This window comes from Miscanthus floridulus, chromosome 15 (genome assembly GCF_019320115.1).
Source record: "Miscanthus floridulus cultivar M001 chromosome 15, ASM1932011v1, whole genome shotgun sequence".
NCBI classification, from domain to species: Eukaryota; Viridiplantae; Streptophyta; class Magnoliopsida; order Poales; family Poaceae; genus Miscanthus; species Miscanthus floridulus.
In genome coordinates, this window is record NC_089594.1 from 27,078,729 (window position 1) to 27,103,060 (window position 24,332).

A 24,332-nucleotide genomic window follows, 5' to 3' on the forward strand; every position below is an offset into this window, starting at 1 on the left:
ACACTCACACGTCACACCTCGCTAAGGGAGTCGTAGATCACCTTTGGTACAACTCAAGAATCTCGGGCCCGATCAGCGACGCACTCTTAGGGATATCACATCTGCTAGACGGTCAGGACTTTTAAACATCGGCCATTGGACTCACGCCAATGACTCCCCTTCGAGGCACACTTTATACTTGCCGGGGTCCTGGCCTGAGTTGAGCTACTCGGCTTTGCAGTCAGACACTCGGGTCCGGCCAGCTAAGCGATAGGCATGCATTCAAAATGACAAGAAAGGCTCCATGTCTTAGTCCTTAATCAACACAGACAGAGTCACTATAAGCACCACGGCCCACCTATAAGCCTCCGTCTAGTCTTTATTTAATCTATCCATGGTTATTTTCCCACAATAGCAAATATAGTCAACCGTGACTAGATATTTCCCTAAATCTCGTAGGTGATAGGAAATCACCCGACTTCTACCATTTAAAGCATGGCTAAGCATCTAAATGATCCTGTACCTAAATAGGATTCTAGGTATAAACTGGACAAGGAAGGATATATATGCAGCAAGTGGTTCCAACCAACTCCTATAACTTAATGCATCAAACATCATAAAGTACTCAAATTGCATTTTAGAAAATATGGGACACTTATAATGCTCCGGGGCTTGCCTGTAACACCTCGGTGTTAAGCATGCATTACCATTTCATCCCATGAGCATAATCATCATCACCTCATGCATAAGCATCATTCATGCATTTCATTTCGAAAGAAATTAAGTATCATTTCATGTGGTGCTTAAATTGATTGAAATTCATTTATGTTTCAAACAATGTGAAACGCCATGCTCATGTTTGGATGCCATGATTTCTTGTTTTGATCACTAAGATAGCTTATAAATATTTAGGATATAATTTGGAGTAAAGTTTATATTTCAATTTTTGCCAAATTTGCTTTTAAAAATTATTCTTCAAAATTAGGGTTTTGAATTGGTATTGATTTTATTTTGTAATTCAAAATATATTTGGAGTTTGACTTTGGTCATAAAAGCAAAGTGGTAGAGAATAAATTTTTGAGCAACTTTTATTTTTGGGCCAAAGTTTGAAACTACTTTGAATTAGTTCAAAAAAATTCGTTTGAATACAAAAGGAACTGAAAATAATTTGAAAAAAAAATCTCATTTTTACCTTGTTGGACCGCCGCCTCGCTTTCGGCCTAGCTCGCCGAGCTGGCCCGGCCTGCCCCATGCCTCGCCCGTTTGCCAGCGCGCGCCGCGTCCCGACCAGCACCAAAGCGCACACGCCGTGTGGCGGCCATGCGCCGGCGAGCACGCCACGCGGCGCCACCAGCATGTCGCGTCTCGACCGACCCTGCCTGCCTTAGCCGCAGCCGAGCCGTGCTCCTCCCCACTCTTCCATTCCGCACTCACCCTTCCACTTCACTCCCTCCTCTGCCAGCGCAAGCAGCAGCGCTCGCTCCACCGCGCGCCATCGCCGGCATAGCCGTTCCGACCACGCCTGGCCACCGAAGCTTGCTCCATCTTCGCCACGCCTTCGCCCCGGCCTCGCGTAGCTTGTCCTCGCGTTGATTCGATGTGGTAAGGCTTGAGCCGGCCGCTATTACTCGCCGAAGCACGGCCGAGCTCACCGGTGAGCTCCGCTCCTGTGGACTCCCCCGCTCCGCTTCCTTTCCCGCCTTTCTTTCTCGCGCACGAGCACCGCACTGCATCGTTGAGTCTCCCGAGCACCTCCTCTCGCCATACCATGGCCGGAGACGCTCCACCGAAGATGACCCGCGCCGCCGCTCCACCATGCACGGCCGCGGTCGGCTTCCCGAGTTCCTTGGCCCACGTCGCGGGCACCCTTGGGTTCGCGCGAGGGTGGGGAGCACGCTGGTCACCTTCACCGGGCCAAAGACCTCACCGTCGGTGAACTCTCGCCGCCGGTGATCTTCTCTGTTTTTTGTTCGGCTGACGGGTGGGGTCCCACTGACCCCCGGGCCTGTTGTCAGTCCCTGTGTGTCCGTGCGTGTTCAGATCCGGGTGCACCCAGCGTTTTCATTGGCTGGTTTTAAAAAGGATTTAGGAAATGATTTTTCAGATTACTGTTAAATGCTTTGGAAATTTATAACTTGCTCAAATTGGCTCCAAATTTGTTGAAACAAATTTTGTTGTGTTCCTTGTCACCAGATCTACATGATAAAAATATTGCATGTCATTTTTGAGATACTTTAATGTAGAGCTTTATTTAATTCTTGATATTGCTTATATCTTGTGAAATGTGTAGTAAATTCTATATGTATCAGAAAAATATGATTCCAAATTGGTTAGTCTATTCTTGAGATGTACTTTCTGTGAAAAATATATGTCATGCAGGTTATGTGGAAAAATATGGCTAGGTAGGTTATGTGTATTAATTGCTGATTTCTTGTAAAATTGCTAGGGCTAAAAATATGAATAATACATGTAGGTGAAACTTTTTGTACAGTAATTGTATGCTCTGTAGATCATGGGAAAAATACCAAATCTGTTGTTTGACACTTTTTGTAGTACAAAGTATTTTCATGCTCAATTATCCACCATAGCTTGTCATTTTTGTGTAGGTTGTTATACTTATTAAATGCAATGAAAATTTGATGGTAGTCTACTTAGAGTAGTACTATGCTACTGTAATTTTCTCAGATTTTTATGAGCATCAGAAATATATGTTGCTGTTGTAGCCCTAGTTTAACATGAAATAAACAAATCTTCTTTAACGCATGATTAGTCAATGATGTTTGCTTTGGTGTATCTTTGAAGCATCTTAGATTGCTGTGGTGACTTGGCATGTTAGTACAATGGTTGTAGTAGTAGTATAGTAGTACATGTTCTTGGATGATGTTGGCTACCTTGTAGAAGGGCTTTACTTCTACTATGCCCAATAAAGTTGAACATGTTCATCTATATTTCATGTATCATGATCATTACATGTCATCTCTTCGATGCACCTATGCATTAGCATACATACATCTGCATCATACAGGATCGCAGAAGGAGTTGCTAGCAGTAGTTCAGGAAGAGCAGACCAGGACAGATCCACAAGAAGTCCAGGCACAGGAGGTGCCAGAGGAAGAGGAGCCGGGAGAGGACTTGCCCGAGTGCATGGATCATCAACCTAGTTCGTTCAAACGAGGCAAGCCCCAGAGCATTCTAAGTCTCCTACTTTATAAAAGCAATTATATATATATATATATGAGTTTATATATTGTTGCATTAAGTGGTAGGAGTTGATTGAAACCGTTGATGCATTTATTACTATCCTTGCCTACCTTACTACCTTGTTACCCTGTTAGGTCAGGATCGAATAACGGCTTAGCCTTGCTTAGACCGATAGCGATCGGTGATAATCCGATCACCTACATTATAGGTGGTTACTAGAAGAATTTAGCTATGGAAAGAATGATATCCTGGAATTAACCATGTGTGATGGATAATTGGAGACCGGACAGAAAAAGTTGGAGGCAACCAGACAGGGTTCTGGGGTGCTGTTAGTTTCCATCTATGTTGATTAAGGACCGATCGTTTATCATCCCTCTTGTCATGTTGAACGCATGCCTCACATTTAGCTCGCTGAATAAAGTACCTTTCGACCGCGAAGCTAGTGACACTATTTGAGCCAGGATAAACCCGAATTGGTAGACTGGTGCTGAAGGGGGTATGACAGGGACGTGAAGAGTGAGCCCAAGGTGCGTCCTAGCAGTCGGGTGGTCCCTAGGTAGTGCGGTCCTGGCAGTTATCCCGTGGCTACTTGGAAAGTGTCATTGGTGATCTAAGCGACCCTAACGGGGGAAGCATGGTTTGTGTGAGGAATAAATCACCAGCTAGTTAGGAATCGATTCGAATCGCCATCGCTCTTGGATAGTGAGCACTTGACTCGAGCTACGGCATCGTAGTAATTATTATGGAACAATGATAGTTATCTGGATGGTATGGGATATGCTAAATCTAAATTGGTAACTAGATGTTATTGGTTAATCAAGTGATTGCTATAATACAGGTGCTTACTTAGATGGATAGGTTATAATAAAGATGATGCAAAGTACTTAAAATGGTTTCTTCATGCTAGCTTATGCTTTTCGCAAACCAGTTAGCTAGCCCACTAAAGAAAGTCTTGCATAATCCTTGGTGTCGCTTTATTTTGGTTTAAGACGGGTAAGTCTAGCTGAGTACCTTCTCGTACTCAGGGCATTATTCCCATTGTTGTTGTAGATGGTCAAATGTACTACGGCTATTGCATTAACTGCCTGTACCCGGCGATGGGTGACAACTAGGACCAAGGGCAATGGTCACTCCGTATCTCTCATCTGATGCTTTTGTTGGAGATGGCTACCTACTGGCACTGTATTGGAACTAAAAGTATGTGTGTGTGACTTGAAAACTATTTGCTTCCGCTATTTCAGATTGAACCTGGTTTGTAATAACTTTATATTCTAAACTCTGATGTATCCTACTGTCATTGCGAACCTTATGTAACATGTGACGGTACTTGCTAAACTTGTACGATCTTGGTTTGTATGTCGATTGGTTTGAAATCCTTCGTGGTTTCACGGACTACCGGGTTATACGGGCTTAAGTTTGCTAAATTATCTGCTTCGGCGGAAGATTTCCTTACTTAATCTCGTATAATTGGTCGGTTCTGTTACAGCTGGCATCAGAGCAAGGTTTAGCAGGTTACTGTTCATGCATGTATTTAAAACAAAAGGGTTTTTGTGTTACAAAACTAATTGCAAACTATAGTATATAGGTGTTTCAACCTCCAATTAAAAACTTTAGAGTGTGCTAGTGGTCATATCCCATATCCTTTATGCCCAGTTAAGGACTCTAGGTGGCTTATTTAAGTACTGACTTGGGGGTCTTTGCATCATATTTCTATTTCGTTGCTCATACGGCGTGCTATTGTATGAGTGCCATTCACTTGAGTGGTAATATATGGATCCATTGCCTCTACGCCTCGGTAAGTGAGAGCTGTGAGAGCATGATCGGATACACTGCCGATCTAGGGAAGTGCTTATATGATGCCGAATTATTTACATGCCATACGCGTGTTTGTATGAAGGTATCCAATGTGTGGGGAAATTCTGTCCTGTGGTGACGATGTCGTCGATAGGACGATGGTTCGGGTAGTTGCTATCATTATACATGTATCTGGGGATGCGTGTAGAATGAGTAGATTACTTTACTGCTTTCATGCATATTTTTCATACTGTCAGGGTTTGGGCTAAAGTGGATCTTTTGCAGGTACATAACAGCGCTATCGTATAGTTAGTATTAGCTATGTTATCAGAGACCGTTGTATGCCACCGGCTTTGCTGCTAGCAATTGTTATTTTTCCTAAGTTTGTGAGAACATACGGAACGTGCATGCATCATGTTGTTATATATCATTCATGGCATTGTTCCTCCCCTTATAAGTTGATTATCTCCTTTTGATAAAAATGACAACTTAAACTTGTTCTCACGTGAGTAATAAAAAATTTGCTACAGATGGCACGCACAAAGCAGACCGCTCACAAGTCCACTGGAGGTAGAGCTCCCCGCCATCAGCTTGCTCCACGTACCCGCCAGCGCCACACGTTTCTTGGAGAGTTTGGGATGCCTACACTCTTGTGGAGAGTGCTCAGCTATGTAGGCTATCCTGATGGAATGGAGCCCCACTACTTCTGGACAAATGAGCAGTTGGGAGAAGGTCTCTTGGTTACTGTGGAGGCTGTTGTTCGTCCCTAAGGTGATGGTTTTGAGTGGACTGGTTGGCGTTATGAGTCAATTGGCAGGACCACTGAAGAAGCAGCTGACAGGGCAGCCTTTGGGATACTGAGGGATATCATGGATCGTTTTCCTTAGGAGTTGGTAGCCGCTTTAGTTGGAGTCTTTCCAAGGGGCAACCCCTCCACTGACTCATGGCAGCAAGCGAGAGGAAGATCTCTGGAGATTGGTGTAGCAGAAGGATAGAACAGTGATAACCCAGCCATGAGCGCCATGTTCGCAGTGATGAAGGCTTTCAATGGAGTAGAAGGTAGCCTGAGACGTGTGTCTGGTGCTCTTGGTCATGCCCGAGATGACCGACGTCAGCTTCAGAGGGATCATGACACCGAGATTGAGAGGCTCAGTGCAGAGATGGCATAGTTGACTCGTCAGAGGGATCAGGCAACCCAAAGGACTAGAGCCTATAAGGGAGACGTGCGTGCACTGAGAGAGCAGGTCGAGCGTCTGACCACCGCCAACAGGAATGCTGAGCGCATGTTGATCCATGTGCTCCACCAGAGGAATGAAGCCTGGTCCGCAGAAGATGTTCTGAGAGCTCGACAGGTTGAGCTAGAGCAGCAGCTGGCCAATGCAGAAGAGTACAACGACAACCTACATGAGGAGGTTCATCAGCTGAATAACTAGCTCCACCCTTACATTCCGCCTGGAGCTACAGAGATGGATCTAGATGAGGACAAGGATCCTAAGGAGCCTGAGGCACCAGCTAATGACGACGATGATGATGTCGATAGTGACGATGTCGACATCTCCGACTTAGACAGCGACCACGATGAGTAGGCTAGTAGTTGTTGCGCTAGCTACTAGGGTTTCGTTTGCAATGACCTTTTGCATGGTTGACATGTCTGGCATGTACTCATGAGTAGAAATACTAAGACCTTGATGTAATATTGGAAAACTTGGATGTGTATGTGGCGATATCTGAACGTCAAAAGTCCAGTGTATGTATGCTGGCAATTTGGTTGTATTGAACGCGATGTGTGCGCTTCAGTAATCTAATTAGAAATGTTGTGTTAATTGGAATGACTTATTGTGCCCCTATTTTATTGTATGAATTTATTCTCTCCAGTGAATTCAGTACGGCATAATTTTTCATTCACCTGCAATTTCTACAACATCGCCTAATAATTACTGTTGCTGAAATATGTAGATGCCGAACACTCATCGTACCATGTATGACACGACTTAGGCAGGTGGCAGTGTCGCTGGGAATGAGAACCGTGATCCGCCACCGCCTCCTCCTCCACCGTACACCGCGGAATAGTTCTTCGCATAGTTCCTTGGAAGTCAACGCAACATGGAGGGCATGCAGCAGAACATGGAAGCTGCATTGCGCCATATTGCCGACAACACCCACCGTGGGTTAAACCTAGGTGGACATGAAGCAAATCAGCATAGCAGTTTTAAGGACTTTATGGATACCAGACCACCCATTTTCAAGGAAGCGGCAGAGCCCTTGGATGCAGAAGAGTGGATAAATACCATGGAAGATAAGTTTCGCGTTCTAAGGATGACAGAAGTATTGAAGACAGAGTATGCAGCTCATCAGCTGCAAGGCCCTGCAGGAATGTGGTGGAAGCACCACCGCACCACTTTTCCTCCCAATGCCCACATTACTTGGAGGGAATTCACTGAGGCCTTTCGTGGAGTTTACATTCCCCCTGGTTTGACCGAAATGAAGTTTGGAGAATTTCTAGCACTGAACCAAGGCACCAAGACTGTGACCCAGTATCTACATGCATTCAATAATCTAAGTCGCTATGCCTCTGACATGGTGAATACCGATGTCAAAAAGATTGCTAGTTTCAAGAGAGGTCTGAATCCCAAGATGATGAAGCACGTGGGTACTAACACAAGAACTGGTTTCAATGACTTTGTTAGTGACTGCTTAAAGCAAGAAAAGAACAATAATGTTTATGCTACATCCAAGACTCGCAAGAGGGCTTTTGAGTCAGGTCCGTCCCAACCAAGGGCCCCGATGGCAAACCGTTCTGCGTATCGTCCGCCTACCCCTGGTGCAAGGTTTAGGCCACCCCAACGGAGGAATCAGAATGCCCAGCAACCTCAGAGGAACCAAAAGCCATTTAAGATGGCGGTGCCACAAGCCAAGACCGGACAAGGCAGTTCATCTGGAGCTGCTACTCAAGTAAGAGGACCATGTTTCAACTGCAATCAAACTAGGCACTTTGCGAAGTTTTGCCCATATCCCAAGAGGCAACAGACTCAGTACCAAGCTCGTGTGCACCACACCACCATTGATGACATCCCGGAAGGAGAGCCCATGACAGCCGGTATGTTTTCTATCAACAATCATCATGCAGTTGTTTTGTTTGATTCTGGATCATCGCATTCATTCATAAGTCAAGCATTTGCAAGAAAGTATGAGCAAAAGATAGTTGAATTGGAATGTGCTTATCGGATCAGTTCAGTTGGGGCTGATCTGTTAACTAATCAGATAATTCAGGGAATAACCCTGTGTATAGCAGACAGGCAGTATATGCTTAACTTGATAGTTATGCCAGGACTAGTTCTAGATGTGATTATAGGAATGAACTGGATGACTAAGATGGGAGTAGTAATTGATGTGGGAGGAAGAAGCATTTCTCTCAAGGAACCTATTGGAGAAGGTACATTTCAAGTAACTTTACCTCAGAGAATAGATCTGACCAGTACAACTTGTGCAGTCCAAACTACTCTTCTAGCCAAGATTCCAGTAGTGTGTGAGTTTCCGGACGTATTTCTAGATGAGTTACCCGGTCTTCCACCGGACAGAGATGTTGAGTTTGCCATTGAGTTAATCCCTGGAACACCACCGATCTCAAGAAGGCCTTATCGGATGCCTTCAAATGAATTAGTCGAGTTGAAGAAACAACTCCAAGATTTGTTGACTAAGGGTTTGATTCGCCCAAGTTCATCAGAATGGGGATGTCCCGCACCATTCGTGAAGAAGAAGAAGGATAACTCCTTACGGATGTGCATGGACTACCGACCACTGAATGCGGTGACAATTAAAAACAAGTATCCTCTACCTCGGATTGATATCTTGTTTGATCAATTGTCCAAAGCCAAGGTGTTCTCCAAAATAGATTTGAGATCAGGGTACCATTAGATCAAGATTAGACCACAAGATATACCCAAAACCGCGTTCTCCACCAGATATGGTTTGTACGAGTATCTTGTCATGTCTTTTGGTTTGACAAATGCTCCTGCATACTTTATGTATCTGATGAATTCGGTCTTTATGCCGAAGTTGGATAAGTTCGTGATTGTGTTCATTGATGACATTCTAGTGTACTCAGAGAACGAACAGGATCATGAAGAGCATCTAAAAATTGTCTTGACTAGACTCAGAGATCACCAGCTGTATGCTAAGTTTAGTAAATGCGAGTTCTGGCTGAAGACAGTTCCTTTTCTTGGTCATGTGCTATTTGAGAATGGAATCTCAGTGGATCCTAGTAAAGTACAAGAGGTTATGGACTGGAAGGCACCAAGCACAGTTCATGAGGTTCAGAGTTTTCTTGGATTAGCCAGTTACTATCGTCATTTTATACCAGACTTCTCAAAGGTTGCCAAGCCAATGACAAGTTTGCTACAAAAGGATCATAAGTTCGTTTGGACAGAGGAGTGTGAGGCAGCTTTCTGCACCTTGCGGAATTTGCTAACCACTGCTCCTGTTCTAGCACAATCAGATATAGAGAAGCCGTTTGATGTGTTTTGCGATGCATCAAAGAATAGCTTAGGATGTGTTCTGATGCAAGATGGAAGGGTCATTGCTTATGCCTCATGTCAGTTGAGGAAGCATGAGGTTAACTATCCTACGCATGATTTAGAGCTTGCGGCTGTTGTGCATGCTCTAAAGATTTGGAGACACTACTTGCTTGGGAATGTGTGCAATATCTTTACAGATCATAAGAGTCTCAAGTACATATTTACTCAGTCTGAGTTAAATATGTGACAAAGAAGATGGTTAGAGCTAATAAAGGATTATAATCTGAATGTGCACTATCATCCGGGAAAGGCAAATGTAGTGGCAGATGCCTTAAGTAGGAAGTTGCATTCTCTTGTTGTGCGACCAATGTGTGAAGATGGGTTCAATTTGTTGCATCATGCTGTGTTGCATAGTATCCAGATTAGTTGTACCTTGGAAAGCAAGATCATTGAGGGTCAGAAAATAGATAAGGGAATATTCCATATCAAGGAGAAAATAAAGAAAGAACCGTCCAAGCACTTTAGAGTGGATAAACAAGGAGTGTTATGGTTTAATGACCGTCTGGTTGTACCTAAGGATCGAGAGCTCAAGAACAAATTGATGGATGAAGCTCATCACTCTAAGCTGTCTATCCATCCTGGAAGTAACAAAATGTACCAAGAATTGAGACCTCGTTATTGGTGGACAAAGATGAAGAAGGAGATTGCAGCGTATGTTGCTCGTTGCGACATGTGTTGTAGAGTGAAAGCTCTTCACATGAGACCCGCAGGAATGTTGCAACCTTTATCAGTACCAGAATGGAAATGGGATGATATAAGTATGGATTTTATCACCGATTTCCCCACCACACCAAAGGGGAATGATTCGATTTGGGTAATTGTAGATCGCCTTACCAAATCCGCTCACTTTTTACCAGTCAAAACAACATTTCAACCACCTTAGTATGCTGAGAAGTACATTGCAGAGATTGTCCGATTACATGGTATACCAAAGACTATCGTGTCCGACCGTGGGCCATAGTTTACCGCTCATTTTTGGGAGCATCTTCATAGGGGTTTGGGTACTAGCTTGATTCGGAGTACAAATACCACCCACAGACTGATGGGTAGACAGAGCGAGTTAATGCTGTCCTAGAAGATATGCTTAGAGCCTATGTGTTATCATCTAAAGGTTCATGGGAATCATGGTTACCTTTGGCAGAGTTCGCTTACAACAACAGTTACCAAGAGAGTATCAAGATGGCTCCATTTGAAGCATTGTATGGCAGGAAATGTAGGACACCATTGAATTAGGTTGAGCCTAGAGAAAGAAGGTTTTACGGAATCGATTTTGTTGACGAGGCTGAGAAAAAGGTCTATATTATCCAACAAAACATGAAAGTGGCACAGTCACGCCAAAAGAGTTATGCCGATAAGAGAAGGAGACTGCTTGAGTTTGAGGTAGGTGACTACGTTTATCTGAAGGTTACTCCAATGAAGAAAGTACAATGGTTTGGAGTAAAGAGAAAACTTGCTCCTAGATTTGTAGGACCGTACAAGATCATAGAGAAGAAGGGTCCTATGGCTTATAAGTTATAGTTACCAGAAGCGATGGGTTCGATCTTCCCAGTCTTCCATGTATCACAGTTGAAGAAGTGCTTGCGTGTTCCGGAAGAGAGAATAGAACCTCAGAGCATTTAGCTCAAATCAGACTTGAAATACCGTGAGCAATCGGTTCGAGTTTTAGACACTAAGGACCGAGTCACTCGGAACAAAGTGGTGGGAACATATAAGATACAGTGGAGTCATCACGATGATGGTAATGCGACGTGGGAAACAGGAGAGTATCTTCAAAATGCTTATAAGAATTTTTATAACAAATGGTTCGTAACTCAAAATCTCGGGATGAGATTCTTATAAGTGGGGAGGGCTGTAACACCTCGGTGTTAACGATGCATTACCATTTCATCCCATGAGCATAATCATCATCACCTCATGCATAAGCATCATTCATGCATTTCATTTCGAAAGAAATGAAGTATCATTTCATGTGGTGCTTAAATTGATTGAAATTCATTTATGTTTCAAACAATGTGAAACGCCATGCTCATGTTTGGATGCCATGATTTCTTGTTTTGATCACTAAGATAGCTTATAAATATTTAGGATACAATTTGGAGCAAAGTTTATATTTTAATTTTTGCCAAATTTGCTTTTAAAAATTATTCTTCAAAATTAGGGTTTTGAATTAGTATTGATTTTATTTTGTAATTCAAAATATATTTGGAGTTTGACTTTGGACATAAAAGCAAAGTGGTAGAGAATAAATTTTTGAGCAACTTTTATTTTTGGGCCAAAGTTTGAAACTGCTTTGAATTAGTTCAAAAAAAATCGTTTGAATGCAAAAGGAACTGAAAATAATTTGAAAAAAATCTCATTTTTACCTTGTTGGGCCGCCGCCTCGCTTTTGGCCTAGCTCGCCGAGCCGGCCCGGCCTGCCCCGTGCCTCACCCGTTCGCCAGCGCGCGCTGCGTCCCGACCAGCGCCAGAGCGCGTACGCCGCGTGGCGGCCATGCGCTGGCAAGCACGCCGCGCGGCGCCACCGGCCTACCCGTCCCGTCGGCCCTGCCTGCCTTAGCTGCAGCCGAGCCGCGCTCCTCCTCACTCTGCCATTCTACACTCGCCCTTCCACTTCGCTCCCTCCTCCGCCAGCGCAAGCAGCAGCGCTCGCTCCGCCGCGCGCCATCGCCGGCATAGCCGTTCCGGCCACGCCTGGCCACCGGAGCTTGCTCCATCTTCGCCACGCCTTCACCCCGGCCTCGCGTAGCTTGTCCTCGCGTTGATTCGACGTGGTAAGGCTAGAGCCGGCCGCTATTGCTCGCTAGAGCATGGCCGAGCTCACCGGTGAGCTCTGCTCCCATGGACTCCCCCGCTCCGCTTCCTTTCCCGCCTTTCTTTCTCGTGCACGAGCACCGCACTGCGTCGTTGAGTCTCCCAAGCACCTTTGCTCAAATTGGCTCCAAATTTGTTGAAACAAATTTTGTTGTGTTCCTTGTCACCAGATCTACATGATAAAAATATTGCATGTCATTTTTGAGATACTTTAATGTAGAGCTTTATTTAATTCTTGATATTGCTTATATCTTGTGAAATGTGTAGTAAATTCTATATGTATCAGAAAAATATGATTCCAAATTGGTTAGTCTATTCTTGAGATGTACTTTCTGTGAAAAATATATGTCATGCAGGTTATGTGGAAAAATATGACTAGGTAGGTTATGTGTATTAATTGCTGATTTCTTGTAAAATTGCTAGGCCTAAAAATTTGAATAATACATGTAGGTGAAACTTTTTGTACAGAAATTGTATGCTCTCTAGATCATGGGAAAAATACCAAATCTATTGTTTGACACTTTTCGTAGTACAAAGTATTTTCATGCTCAATTATCCACCATAGCTTGTCATTTTTGTGTAGGCTGTTATACTTATCTAAATGCAATGAAACTTTTATGGTAGTCTACTTAGAGTAGTACTATGCTACTGTAATTTTCTAAGATTTTTATGAGCACCAGCAATATATGTTGCTGTTGTAGCCCTAGTTTAACATGAAATAAACAAATCTTCTTTAACGCATGATTGGTCAATGATGTTTGCTTTGGTGTATCTTTGAAGCATCTTAGATTGATGTGGTGACTTGGTGTGTTAGTATCGTGGTTGTAGTAGTAGTATAGTAGTACATGTTCTTGGATGATGTTGGCTACCTTGTAGAAGGGCTTTACTTCTACTATGCCCAATAAAGTTGAACATGTTCATCTACATTTTATGTATCATGATCATTACATGTCATCTCTTCGATGCACCTATGCATTAGCACTCATACATCTGCATCATACAGGATCGCAGGAGGAGTTGCTAGCAGTAGTTTAGGAAGAGCAGACTAGGATAGATCCACAAGAAGTCCAGGCATAGGAGGTGCCAGAGGAAGAGGAGCCGGGAGAGGACTTGCCCGAGTGCGTGGATCATCAACCTAGTTCATTCGAACGAGGCAAGCCCCGGAGCATTCTAAGTCTCCTACTTTATAAAAGCAATTCTTTCTATATATATATGAGTTTATATATTGTTGCATTAAGTGGTAGGAATTGATTGAAACCGTTGATGCATTTATTACTATCCTTGCCTACCTTACTACCTTGTTACCCTGTTAGGTCAGGATCGAATAACGGCTTAGCCTTGCTTAGACCGGTAGCGATCGGTGATAATCCGATCACCTACATTATAGGTGGTTACTAGAAGAATTTAGCTATGGAAAGAATGATATCCTAGAATTAACCATGTGTGATGGATAATTGGAGACCGGACGGAAAAAGTTGGAGGCAACCAGATAGGGTTCTAGGGTGCTGTTAGTTTCCATCTATGTCGATTAAGGACCAATCGTTGCTCGTCCCTCTTGTCATGTTGAACGCATGCCTCACATTTAGCTGGCTGAATAAAGTACCTTTTGACCGCGAAGCTAGTGACACTATTTGAGCCAGGATAAACCCAGATTGGTAGACTGGTGCTGAAGGGGGTATGACGGGGACGTGAAGAGTGAGCCCAAGGTGCGTCCTGGCAGTCGGGCGGTCCCTGGGTAGTGCGGTCCCGGCAGTTATCCCGCGGCTACTTGGAAAGTGTCATTGGTGATCTAAGCGACCCTGACGGGGGAAGCGTGGTTTGTGTGAGGAATAAATCACCAGCTGGTTAGGAATCGATTCGAATCGCCATTGCTCCTGGATAGTGAGCACTTGACTCGTGCTATGGCATCGTAGTAATTATTATAGAACAATGATGGTTATCTAGATGGTATGGGATATGCTAAATCTAAATTAGTAACTGGATGTTATTGGTTAATCAAGTGATTGCTATAGTACAGGTGCTTACCTAGATGGATAGGTTATAATAAAGATGATGCAAAGTACTTAAAATGGTTTCTTCATGCTAGCTTATGCTTTTCGCAAACCAGTCAGCTAGCCCACTAAAGAAAGCCTTGCATAATCCTTGGTGTCGCTTTATTTTGGTTTAAGACGGGTAAGTCTAGCTGAGTACCTTCTCGTACTCAGGGCGTTGTTCCCATTGTTGTTGCAGATGGTCAAATGTACTACGGCTATTGCATTAACTGCATGTACCTGGCGATGGGTGACAACTAGGACCAAGGGTAATGGTCACTCCGTATCTCTCATCTAATGTTTTTGTTGGAGATGGCTACCTACTAGCACTGTATTGGAACTAAAAGTGTGTGTGTGTGACTTGAAAACTATTTGTTTCCGCTATTTCAGATTGAACCTGGTTTGTAATAACTTTATATTCTAAACTCTGATGTATCCTACTATCATTACGAACCTTATGTAACATGTGACGGTACTTGCTAAACTTGTACGATCTTGGTTTGTATGTCGATTGGATTGAAATCCTTCGTGGTTTCACGGACTACCGAGTTATACGGGCTTAAGTTTGCTAAATTATCTGCTTCGGCGGAAGATTTCCTTACTTAATCTCGTATAATTGGTCAGTTCTGTTACATTGCCTTTCACGAACATTGATGGTTCGTGTTGCGGGAGCTCAAGAAGGACCTCTTCGCCGGTTTTGGGTCCTACTGGCTGGGCCTACTGCTCTGAGTTGCCTCCTGCTCCTCCGGGCAAGTCCGTTCGAACTTGAACAGCGTCACCCGATCTGGCAAACCTATTGCATGCACATGCATTGGATGAGTATGATGAATGCATAGGAGATGATATGACATGATGACATGGGTGCATGATAGCAAGTAATCATAAAAAATCATGACTGGCACCTGCATCTAAGTTTACCGAGTAGAAACAAAACTCTATTCAAAACACTTTAAACATAGATACAAAACTCTTCTCTACAGAACAAGAGTACACTTACCAAGTCTACACAACCTAACATACAAATGTTCATCCTCTGTTAAGTACCTAGCACCTGCATCTAACAACTTAACTTAATTACCCTAAGCATCTAAATCATCACAAGCGGGCTTATGCAAAGCAATCAAGCATTCAGGCAATATCAGCAAAACTAGGCATACATGCAATAGTCCAGTAAACAGGTCATGACTGAAGATTTATAATCCCAAATGACTTGTAACAAGATATTATGAGAAGCTTATGAAATTGTCTACATTCCATCTTCAGGCATCAAAGCATGATTCATAAGTTAACTGGGTCAAACGGAGCAATCTTCCAAAACTGCCCAGAAAATTCCAGAGAGCACAAACTTTCTGGAACCTGGCTTCAACTGGTCACAACTTAAAAACTATGTGACCAATTTCCATGAAATTTAAACTGTAACAAGATGTACAAATTATCTACAAACTTGCTATAGACAAGATCCACAGAAAACATCAACTTTATTGCTTAAATTACAAGCTAACAGAAACTACTCAATGAAGACTACTTATAATTGAATTATCAATATATAGCTTGCATTTCAAAACTCAAATATGGGCACAACCAAAACACCAACATTTTATACATGGCATATACACAGTATAACACAAAATGCTTATTCATAATTAAATTCTTTTCGTGCTTTTATTAACTATTTACTAGCATGGTATAATAGGACTATATAGCCATCTTGCTTAGAATGCTCTAAGAAACTTATAGAAGCTTATACATGTTCACATGAGTCTACCATAAAAATTTCAGGTTAAAATGATAAGTATATCAACCTACAGCCTAAAGAAGCCCACATAACGTACACTGCTTACTATGTACTCCCTCCGTTCCTTAATATAAGCCATATAGTTTTTAGCACCAATATTAACGCACGGCTTGGGGAAGGATGTGAGACCGAGGAAAAAAAAGAAAATCATGCCATCTTCTCTGTCCTAATCAGATTGTTTCCTAAATCTAAGGGATTGGTTGGGGCATGTGCTATGTACGGTGGAAATGTTTCCAAACTAATCGGCGTGGGAGCTGATATGTACCTATATTTTGGAATTTTCTTTAGAAATCTATATGGCTTATATTAAGGAACTGAGTGAGTATAAACTAATGGCCTATACTAATACTAGTACTACTAATCTACTATATGGTTGAGGTCCACCTAAATCTGAGGCCTAGGTTGGTGGCACACCCTGCCCACCCCCAGGACCGGCCCTAGACTTAGCTATTCGAATAGATTCAATAAAACTCTACAGAGGTGTACACAATTCCCCACACGATAGGTGCCATCTCTACCATGATCAGTGGATGAAATAGACCTAACGAGACCTGTACCCGAAAGTACGTGACCTTAGATATCCATATAACCCTACCACGGCTTCTCAGGGGTTGGAAACCCGGGATGATCAGCATCCTAGGGATGATCAGCATCCCAAATAGAATTATGAGATGATCAGCATCTCCAGAAATAAATAAGTGGCTTGAACGCAGCCCCAAAATCACAATGCTTAACGTGGAAGATCACATAGCAACCACGCCAACTAGACCACAGAATAACACACATCATCCGTGTTGTCTCCTGATATTCCGCTGCTATCACCAGCCTCCTAGTAGGAATTACACTTCTACCTAACGGGGCGTGGAATCAAGTCTACCCATATAGACGTGTGGCTGTACGTAATATCTCACTAGGCGAGAGGGACTACGAACCGATCCTTATGCGACCAAAATGGGTCTCCCATAGGCATCACCCAGTAGTGACCTAGCCTCAGTAATCCATCAGAGTTACCGTCACCCATCTGTTGACATTTCTTACATCACTTAATACTAGGTTGTCATCCCTAGCATGATGCCAGAAATGCTCTGTTGGTATTTATGAATATGCCGCCTTGGAATGAATATATGAAATGGAGTATCCGCAAGCACACAGATAAAATACCATTGTAGCATTTCACCGGGAGTAATCCAGGTATCGTTATTTATATTTTTACCACTGGGAAGGGATGGCTAAGGAAAATGATTATCACTTGCATGTGTAATGGAGAGGCAAACCATGTCTTATATATCTTCTCATACAGGGATAAGTCACAAGATAAATACATATATAATAAATGATAAGTAACAAGTCATAAATGATAAATATCCCATCAGAGTACTCCATCTATAGCACTAGTGTGGATTTGGTAGAACAGAGAGATAAATCCTAAGTCATTCTAACTATAAGTCAAAGAATACTATGATTAGTGCAATTGCACTTAGCAATCATGGCACGACAAATTTATATCTATGCATAAGGGACATTACTAAGGAAGATCAAGAACAGAGCAAGAATTCTTCCATTGCAACTAGGTCCTACTTGTCTTATATTCGAGGTGGAGACTACAAAGGACTCAACGGGAGTGTCACATCCACGAACTACCCCAGATCCTAGAATATAAGGTGCATCCTCAGGTAAACAAGGTATAAGCACCACGCTTACACAATGTCGACCACCCACCCATGATATCAAAGAGTGAGCGCTATATGATCTTATGTTTGAATAAAAGCCAATCCAACTATGCTAAGCATATAATCAAAGTAGACATTGAGCATTATAATTAAGAACATAAGTAAATAGAGCAAAGTCATATCCATTGTAGCTAGCAAATAATATATAGAAAGATACAATAAGGAGAGGTCGCAAGGGTTTACCAAGCAAAGCTCTTGATAGATCCGAAAACCAAACGAATGCTTGCCTCCCTCTAGATCTAACCTATGTAGCTAGGCCCTAGACTATGGAGCTCTAAGGAGATTAGGGTTTCTGGCTTTGATGACTTGGACTTGATGACTTGATTGGAATATTGTTCTCTGAGCCAAGGGGTAGAGCCTTGCTTATATAGCCCGGTGGGATGAACTAGAGCCCTCGGATCAAACTGACCTTGAACGATGGTGGAGATGGAAACCCTAAGGCAGTGGAGAACCGACATACGAACGGGAGGCTGACTTGTGGCCCCACTAGGCTGGGCGACCTAGTGTTGGGGTCGGCTAGCCCCACCTAGCAGCCTCTCAGGGTCTACCTCAGGGGGTTGCCTTACCGTGTTCTTTAGAACCTTCTAGTACATGTGATCATGCGAGATATCCACTTTAACCTGACATGTGGGTCCTTCCATGGCTCTTTTCCTGAGTAACCCCTGTAGAAATACAGGTTCACCAAAACTGTATAATTTTGTCAGTATAACCCCTAAGTCTATGTTGGTGATTGATTTATGTCCTTTTCTATGTTTTGTTGATGGTTAAAAAATGTAGTTATCTACCGCCAACATCGTCCCATGTCTAGAGTAGTTTAGGTTTTAGCAGTATTATTCATAGGTTTTAGTTATTTAGATTGAGCTCATACAGATACAAGATAACAGTTTATCTCTAGGATGCAATCAGTGCATAATAAGCGAGCTCTAGTATTTCAGATAATAACAGTGTTGATAACAATATTTATTGATTAAGTAGTATATTAGGGGGAGGAGGGGAGTTAGACCCTTGCCTTCGTTGTTGTCCTCGTTCGGCACGTCGTTGTAGTTGAGGTCGTCTTGCTCCTGGGGGTCACCTTTGTCTGTCGGCATAGTTATCATAAGACAACCACCAATCGTGCAACAAAGAAGAAAACCAAGCATAGAACAACATAGTGGTGACAGATGCAATGCATGGAGCATGATTTTAGATGAATTTTAGAAGTTGTTTCACCTAAAACGGAGTATGGATGCAAAAGATATGCATTTTTGAAGTTTATTCTCTATTTAATTCATTAGGCAATATTTATTATGATTTTTCTAGTTCATGGTAAAAAATAACTAAATGCATGATAAAACTCTATAAATCATCTAGTATTTTCACAAATTTTCTGGGAATTTTTCTAAGGATGGAAAATAGGTTTTTAGCCATTGGGGTACACTAACCGAGTGTGTCTAGCATTTTCCTAATTGTACCCAGCTGCGGGTGTGTGTGCTGTGTGCGTGTGAGATTGGCATGTGGGCCCGGTCCTAATGGCCTAGATACGACGTCAGGCCGTGGACCCACTAGACAGAGAGAGGGGACGGTGGCCATAACGACATAGCCGTTATCTCCATGTGGCAGACGGGGATAGAAGGAGAGGGGGGAGAGGGAACGACTACGGTGATGGGGCCATCCCGACGCCAGAGCATGGGAGGAACAGCTCAGGCTCGCTGGAGTCGAGCTTGTCGGCGGTGCCAAGGCCCGGGAGGGAGAGAGAAAGGGTGGACGGGACTCGGGTGACTAGCCCACGACCCATGGTGAGGTCGGTGAGGCTGCGGGACCCCTACGTCGGCCGAGGTGGCTCGCCGGAGCGACCACGACGGTGGCGGCTTGCGGGTATGGCCCTACGGCCCTAAACAACTACATTATCCTACTCTACACATGTGCGAGGGCAAAGCGAGCCTAAAGAGACACCTACGGGTGCTGCAGAGCCCCTGCCGGCGGCTAGTCCACGGCAGCGGCGGCTCGCTGGAGCTATGCTCTGGTGGCACGACAATGCGGGTACTCCTAGCAGCTACTAACTAAAGGAGAGGGAAGAGGAGGGGAAAGGGCATACCAGCCTGCCTAATCGGTCGGCGGCACAGCGAGAAGAGAGAAGCTCCGGTGGCGCTCGACGGTGCCCAGAAAGGGGAAGAATCGGGCAGAGCCGGAGGAGAGTAGGAAAGGAGGAAAGGAGGAGGAGATGAGGCATTCTGGCTCTGGGCGGAGCTAGAGAGAGATGGGGCGAGGGCGGAGCGGTGCCGGCCAGGCCTATTTATAGGCCGGCCATGGCGGTTTGCCGGCGGGAGATATTTCTCCCGACCGTGCTTATCCGCTGCGTCCGAGTGGGCGCTGGCTGGCCATGGCGGTTGGCCACAGTGAGCCCGTGAGCATGCACGTGTTCTTATCTGATGGCGTCAGGGCTGTGTGGCTCTGGCCATGTGGCCATGGTGGCAGGGAGAGAGAGTGTGGAGGGGGAGAGAGAGGGGGAGAGGGTGAGCAAGGGGGCCAGAAGGTACGCGATCCTTCCCGCGTTCTTATCCGCTCGGGCGGGGAGCAAAGGCAGCCATGGCGGCATGGCCAACGCGGCGGGGAGATGACACGGTATTCCCGTCGTCTGGAGGTAGACGACGGTGATGACAGGCGGGCCCCACCTATCAACCGGAGAGAGGGAGAAGGAGTGGGGCGGGGGCGAGCTGGGCCAGCCTGTGCAGGAGGGAGAGAAGGAGAAGGAGGTGGGCTGCTGCGCTGGGCCGAGGGGAGAGGGAGGAAGGAAACGGCCCATTGGCCTTTTTCTATTTTATTTTCCTTTTTCTTTTCCCCAGATTTCATATCTATGAATCCTAATGCTTTTGGAAATTAAATATGCATGCATGTTTATACTATGGTCACCACTATGAGTTCAACAAGGCAAGCATTCAACCAAGCAAGCAATGATGCACTCAAGTTTTTGTTTCAAAGTCCAAATTAATCCTATTAATTAGGTCTAGGTGAGTCAAGTTTTATATTTTGTAAAAAGTTTTAATTTTTAGTGATTTTTCAAAAAGGGTCAAAATTTTGGGGTGTTACAGACCTACCCCTTTAAAAAGAATCTCATCCTCGAGATTTGGACTGCTCCTCAAATAAGTAAGGAAATTCTTTCTTGAGATCTTCTCTTTCCCAAGTGGCTTCTACTTCTGTATGATTACTCCATTGTACTTGACAAAATCTTACTGCTACCCTTCGGGTTTGTCGGGTGGCAATATCCAATATCCGAATAGGTCTCTCTTGATACAGTAAATCCGGTTGTAAATCCATAGTTTCCATGGGTGCTTGCTCTTCTGGTACCCGTATGCACTTCTTTAATTGAGATACGTGGAATACGTCATGTACGTCTAAAATTTCCGGAGGTAATTCAATCTGTATGCTACTACCCCAATTTTCTCAAGTATCTAATATGGCCCAATGTACGTAGTGCTAACTTTCCTCTAACTTGAAATCTTCGAGTGCCCCTGATGGGTGATACCTTTAGGTATGCAAAATCTCCTGGTTGAAATTCTAATGGTCTTCGACGATTGTTTGCATAACTCTTTTATCTACTCTGTGCTGCTTTTAGGTTCTCTCGGACTTTATCTACTTGTTCTTCTGCTTCTCTGATTATTTCTGGTCCAAACAGGCTTCTTTCACCAACTTTTGACCACATTATCCATATAAAGCTTCAAAGGGTGCCATCTTCAAAATTGCTTGAGTCACCAGCCATCTTCAAAAAGGAACTCCCTGGTCTTGTTGTTGAGTCAACAGTCAACACTGCTTTAAAATGAAAACCTATGCTTAATAAAATTAAAGTCTACCTGTTCCTCATCCATAACTGTTTGTGAACTTCAACTTCAGGGATTTGCAGAGCTGGAATATGGAATGCTTCGCTATATGGGAGCTATAGATGATTCAACCATGATAGTAACTACTGGTGAGTTCTCTTTATTGATATTGCTGGCTACCTGTTTGTTTACATGGGTCAGATTTGTTCAGTGATTCTGTATGATTGATCTACAGAATCTATTCCTACCTTACTGTTCTTGACCTCTAGTAACAACTCTGTATCTAACAGGGGTTAACTTCGCTGGTCTGATTCTAGCAAAGCTTGAAATAAGTGAATTTAATCTATGCATGCTTGTGCTGTGGCCTAGGTTGCCATGGGCTGAGCCAGCCCACAGGCAATGGCAGCCGCTCTTCTGCTGCAATGCCTGCCTTCTGCCTTGTTGGCATGCCAGGAGGCACCCTAGGGCGGCAGCCAGCGTCATTTCCTACTATCAATCCGATGAAGATCTTTGACTTGAGGTGGAAGGGCGGCCAGCTGCCTCCCTAGAGCGTGCCTCATGATGGCATGGCAGCACTTGCTGCCACCCTAGCTGTTGCCACATCTCTTCTTTTTCTGAATTGGAAAACTGTTGGTGCTTTTTTTGTTCTAGATGGATTTGGAATTGCTTGTTGCATATTTAGTTCGTGGCTAGTCAGTAACATAAATGCCAACTGTTTCTATGCTTACAGTGCATGACTAGCAGTTAGCCCTTGTTTAGTGGTAGGAATTTGGATTTTGGGACTACTGTAGTACGTTCGTTTTTATTTGACAAATAGTATTCAAACATGGACTAATTAGGCTCAAAACGTTCGTCTCGTAATTTCCCACCAAACTGTGCAATTAGTTTTTCTTTTCATCTACATTTAATGCTCCATGCACGGGCCGCAAACATTCGATGTGACAGGTACTGTAGCAACTTTTTGGAATTTGGGTTCCAACTAAACAAGGGCTTAGTGGATGACATTCCAGTGGAGAAGCTGCTAGTTCATGATGTGCCAGTTGACATTATCTGCACCCCTACTCAGGTCATCTTCACGAAGACTACAATCCCAAAGCCACAAGGTTTGGCCAGTTCCTATCACTTATTTTCTCTGCGAATTAGTCTTGTGTTACCAAATATTGGAGAATTTTGTATGCAGGGATTTACTGGGAAAAGTTATCTCCAGAAAAATTGGGCCAAATCCGAATTCTAAGAGAGCTGAAGCAACGCATAGAGCAAGAGACAGGAACTATACTTCCTTGTGGACCTTCGGAGAAGCTACCACCAACGGCTCAGAGAAAGCAGAGGCGGCGGCGGCGACGATGATACTTTTGTATGGTTCTCTTAACTGTTTCTTTTACTCAATAAAGAGCTATGTGCACCCTTTTCTTTCTTGGGGGCAAATCATGATCACAGTTCAAAACTGCAGGCATTAGACTATAAGAACATTTTGATATCAGATGTAACAGAAATGACAAAAAAAATCTTCGTTTGCACTTGAGAGGTAATGAGCATAGATTGTATAGCTGTTTCCACACCTATTTAATTTCTTTGCAAGTATGTAGTTCCATTTGGCATTACAATGAGTACTTAAAATTTGTTTCTTGGATGTAGCAGTTAGTTGAAATTTGAAACATATTTTATGGAGTTACAACAGTAAAATACTGCTATATTTAGAAATGATTTGGGGGAACTACTGGATTCTATTTGAACAGCATAGCAGCCAACCTTAGGAAGTCTGGCATGCCAAAATACAGGATCTTTTGAATGAATTGCATAATTGATTTATTATAGCCATGGGTTTGTTTTTTTCTAATTGGCATATCATTGGAACAAATAAATTCCTCATAAATTGATTGACCTTTTTTTATTGAGTTTGTAGACTCTATGCTGCAAAAGTACACATATGAGCTTTGGTCACTTGGTCAGGGTATGTAGATGCAGTTACTAGCCTGCATGTCATGTGCAGTTGAGCCAAACTGTTCGCAAGTACGTTGCATAAAAAATCTAGTACGGATGTCAGCCGCCAGGCGGCTTAGATGATTAGTTTGTTTGTTTGATATTTAACTTGGTTAGTTGCTGTCTTTTAGAATTCCAGCCATTGTTGAATTCCAACCATTTTTTGTTCTTTTCGTGAATTTATTAGTACGTATCCAATAGCAGTTGGTTTCCTTTTTTTTTCTTTTTTTCTCAAAGAAGGTTGAGTAAGATTCAAAAAAGAAGGTTGAGTAATCCCCAGTGATACTTTATGGCATGTTACTTTTTGGGCTTTGTGCCTCCTTAGGGCACGCGGGTCGACTCATCGTGGAGAGAGAGTGCCACCTCATCGCAGAGACTGAGTCGACTTCTTGCAAAATAGTACTGCAGGACCCACGTAAAATATAGAAAAAACGAACGTTCAGTTAATGCCGTGCATGCAATTGTAGGACCCACAACCAAAGTTGTTTTCGCTCCTGCATAGTGGACCACTCGTCCTGTACACGCATATTTTAACGGCGACGAGTCGATTCTTTCTCTCTCCAGCTTGAGTCGGCTTTCTCCAATCGTTTGAGTCGACTCACAAAGGTCCAGCAAGGATGATGGGTCGATTTCAGATGATCACT

General features: G+C 43.5%; 1 protein-coding gene across 1 annotated transcript; it reads left to right on the plus strand.

The window, feature by feature from the left end:
- Positions 1-21,805: 21,805 nt before the first annotated feature.
- LOC136507257 (5-formyltetrahydrofolate cyclo-ligase-like protein COG0212) lies at positions 21,806-23,055 on the plus strand. Its single transcript, XM_066502039.1, has 4 exons — positions 21,806-21,857; positions 21,999-22,104; positions 22,654-22,811; positions 22,889-23,055. Exons 1-4 carry the CDS (start codon positions 21,806-21,808, stop codon positions 23,053-23,055), a joined length of 483 nt encoding a protein of 160 aa, XP_066358136.1.
- The last annotated feature ends 1,277 nt before the right edge of the window (positions 23,056-24,332 follow it).

Bases quoted from the DNA above. Each gene is read 5' to 3' on its own strand.
- LOC136507257 (XM_066502039.1), top strand. From the start codon at position 21,806: ATGCTTCGCTATATGGGAGCTATAGATGATTCAACCATGATAGTAACT. The intron at 21,858-21,998 runs GTGAGTTCTCTT...TGTATCTAACAG, and splicing joins AACCATGATAGTAACTACTG to GGGTTAACTTCGCTGGTCTG. The intron at 22,812-22,888 runs GTTTGGCCAGTT...TTTTGTATGCAG, and splicing joins TACAATCCCAAAGCCACAAG to GGATTTACTGGGAAAAGTTA.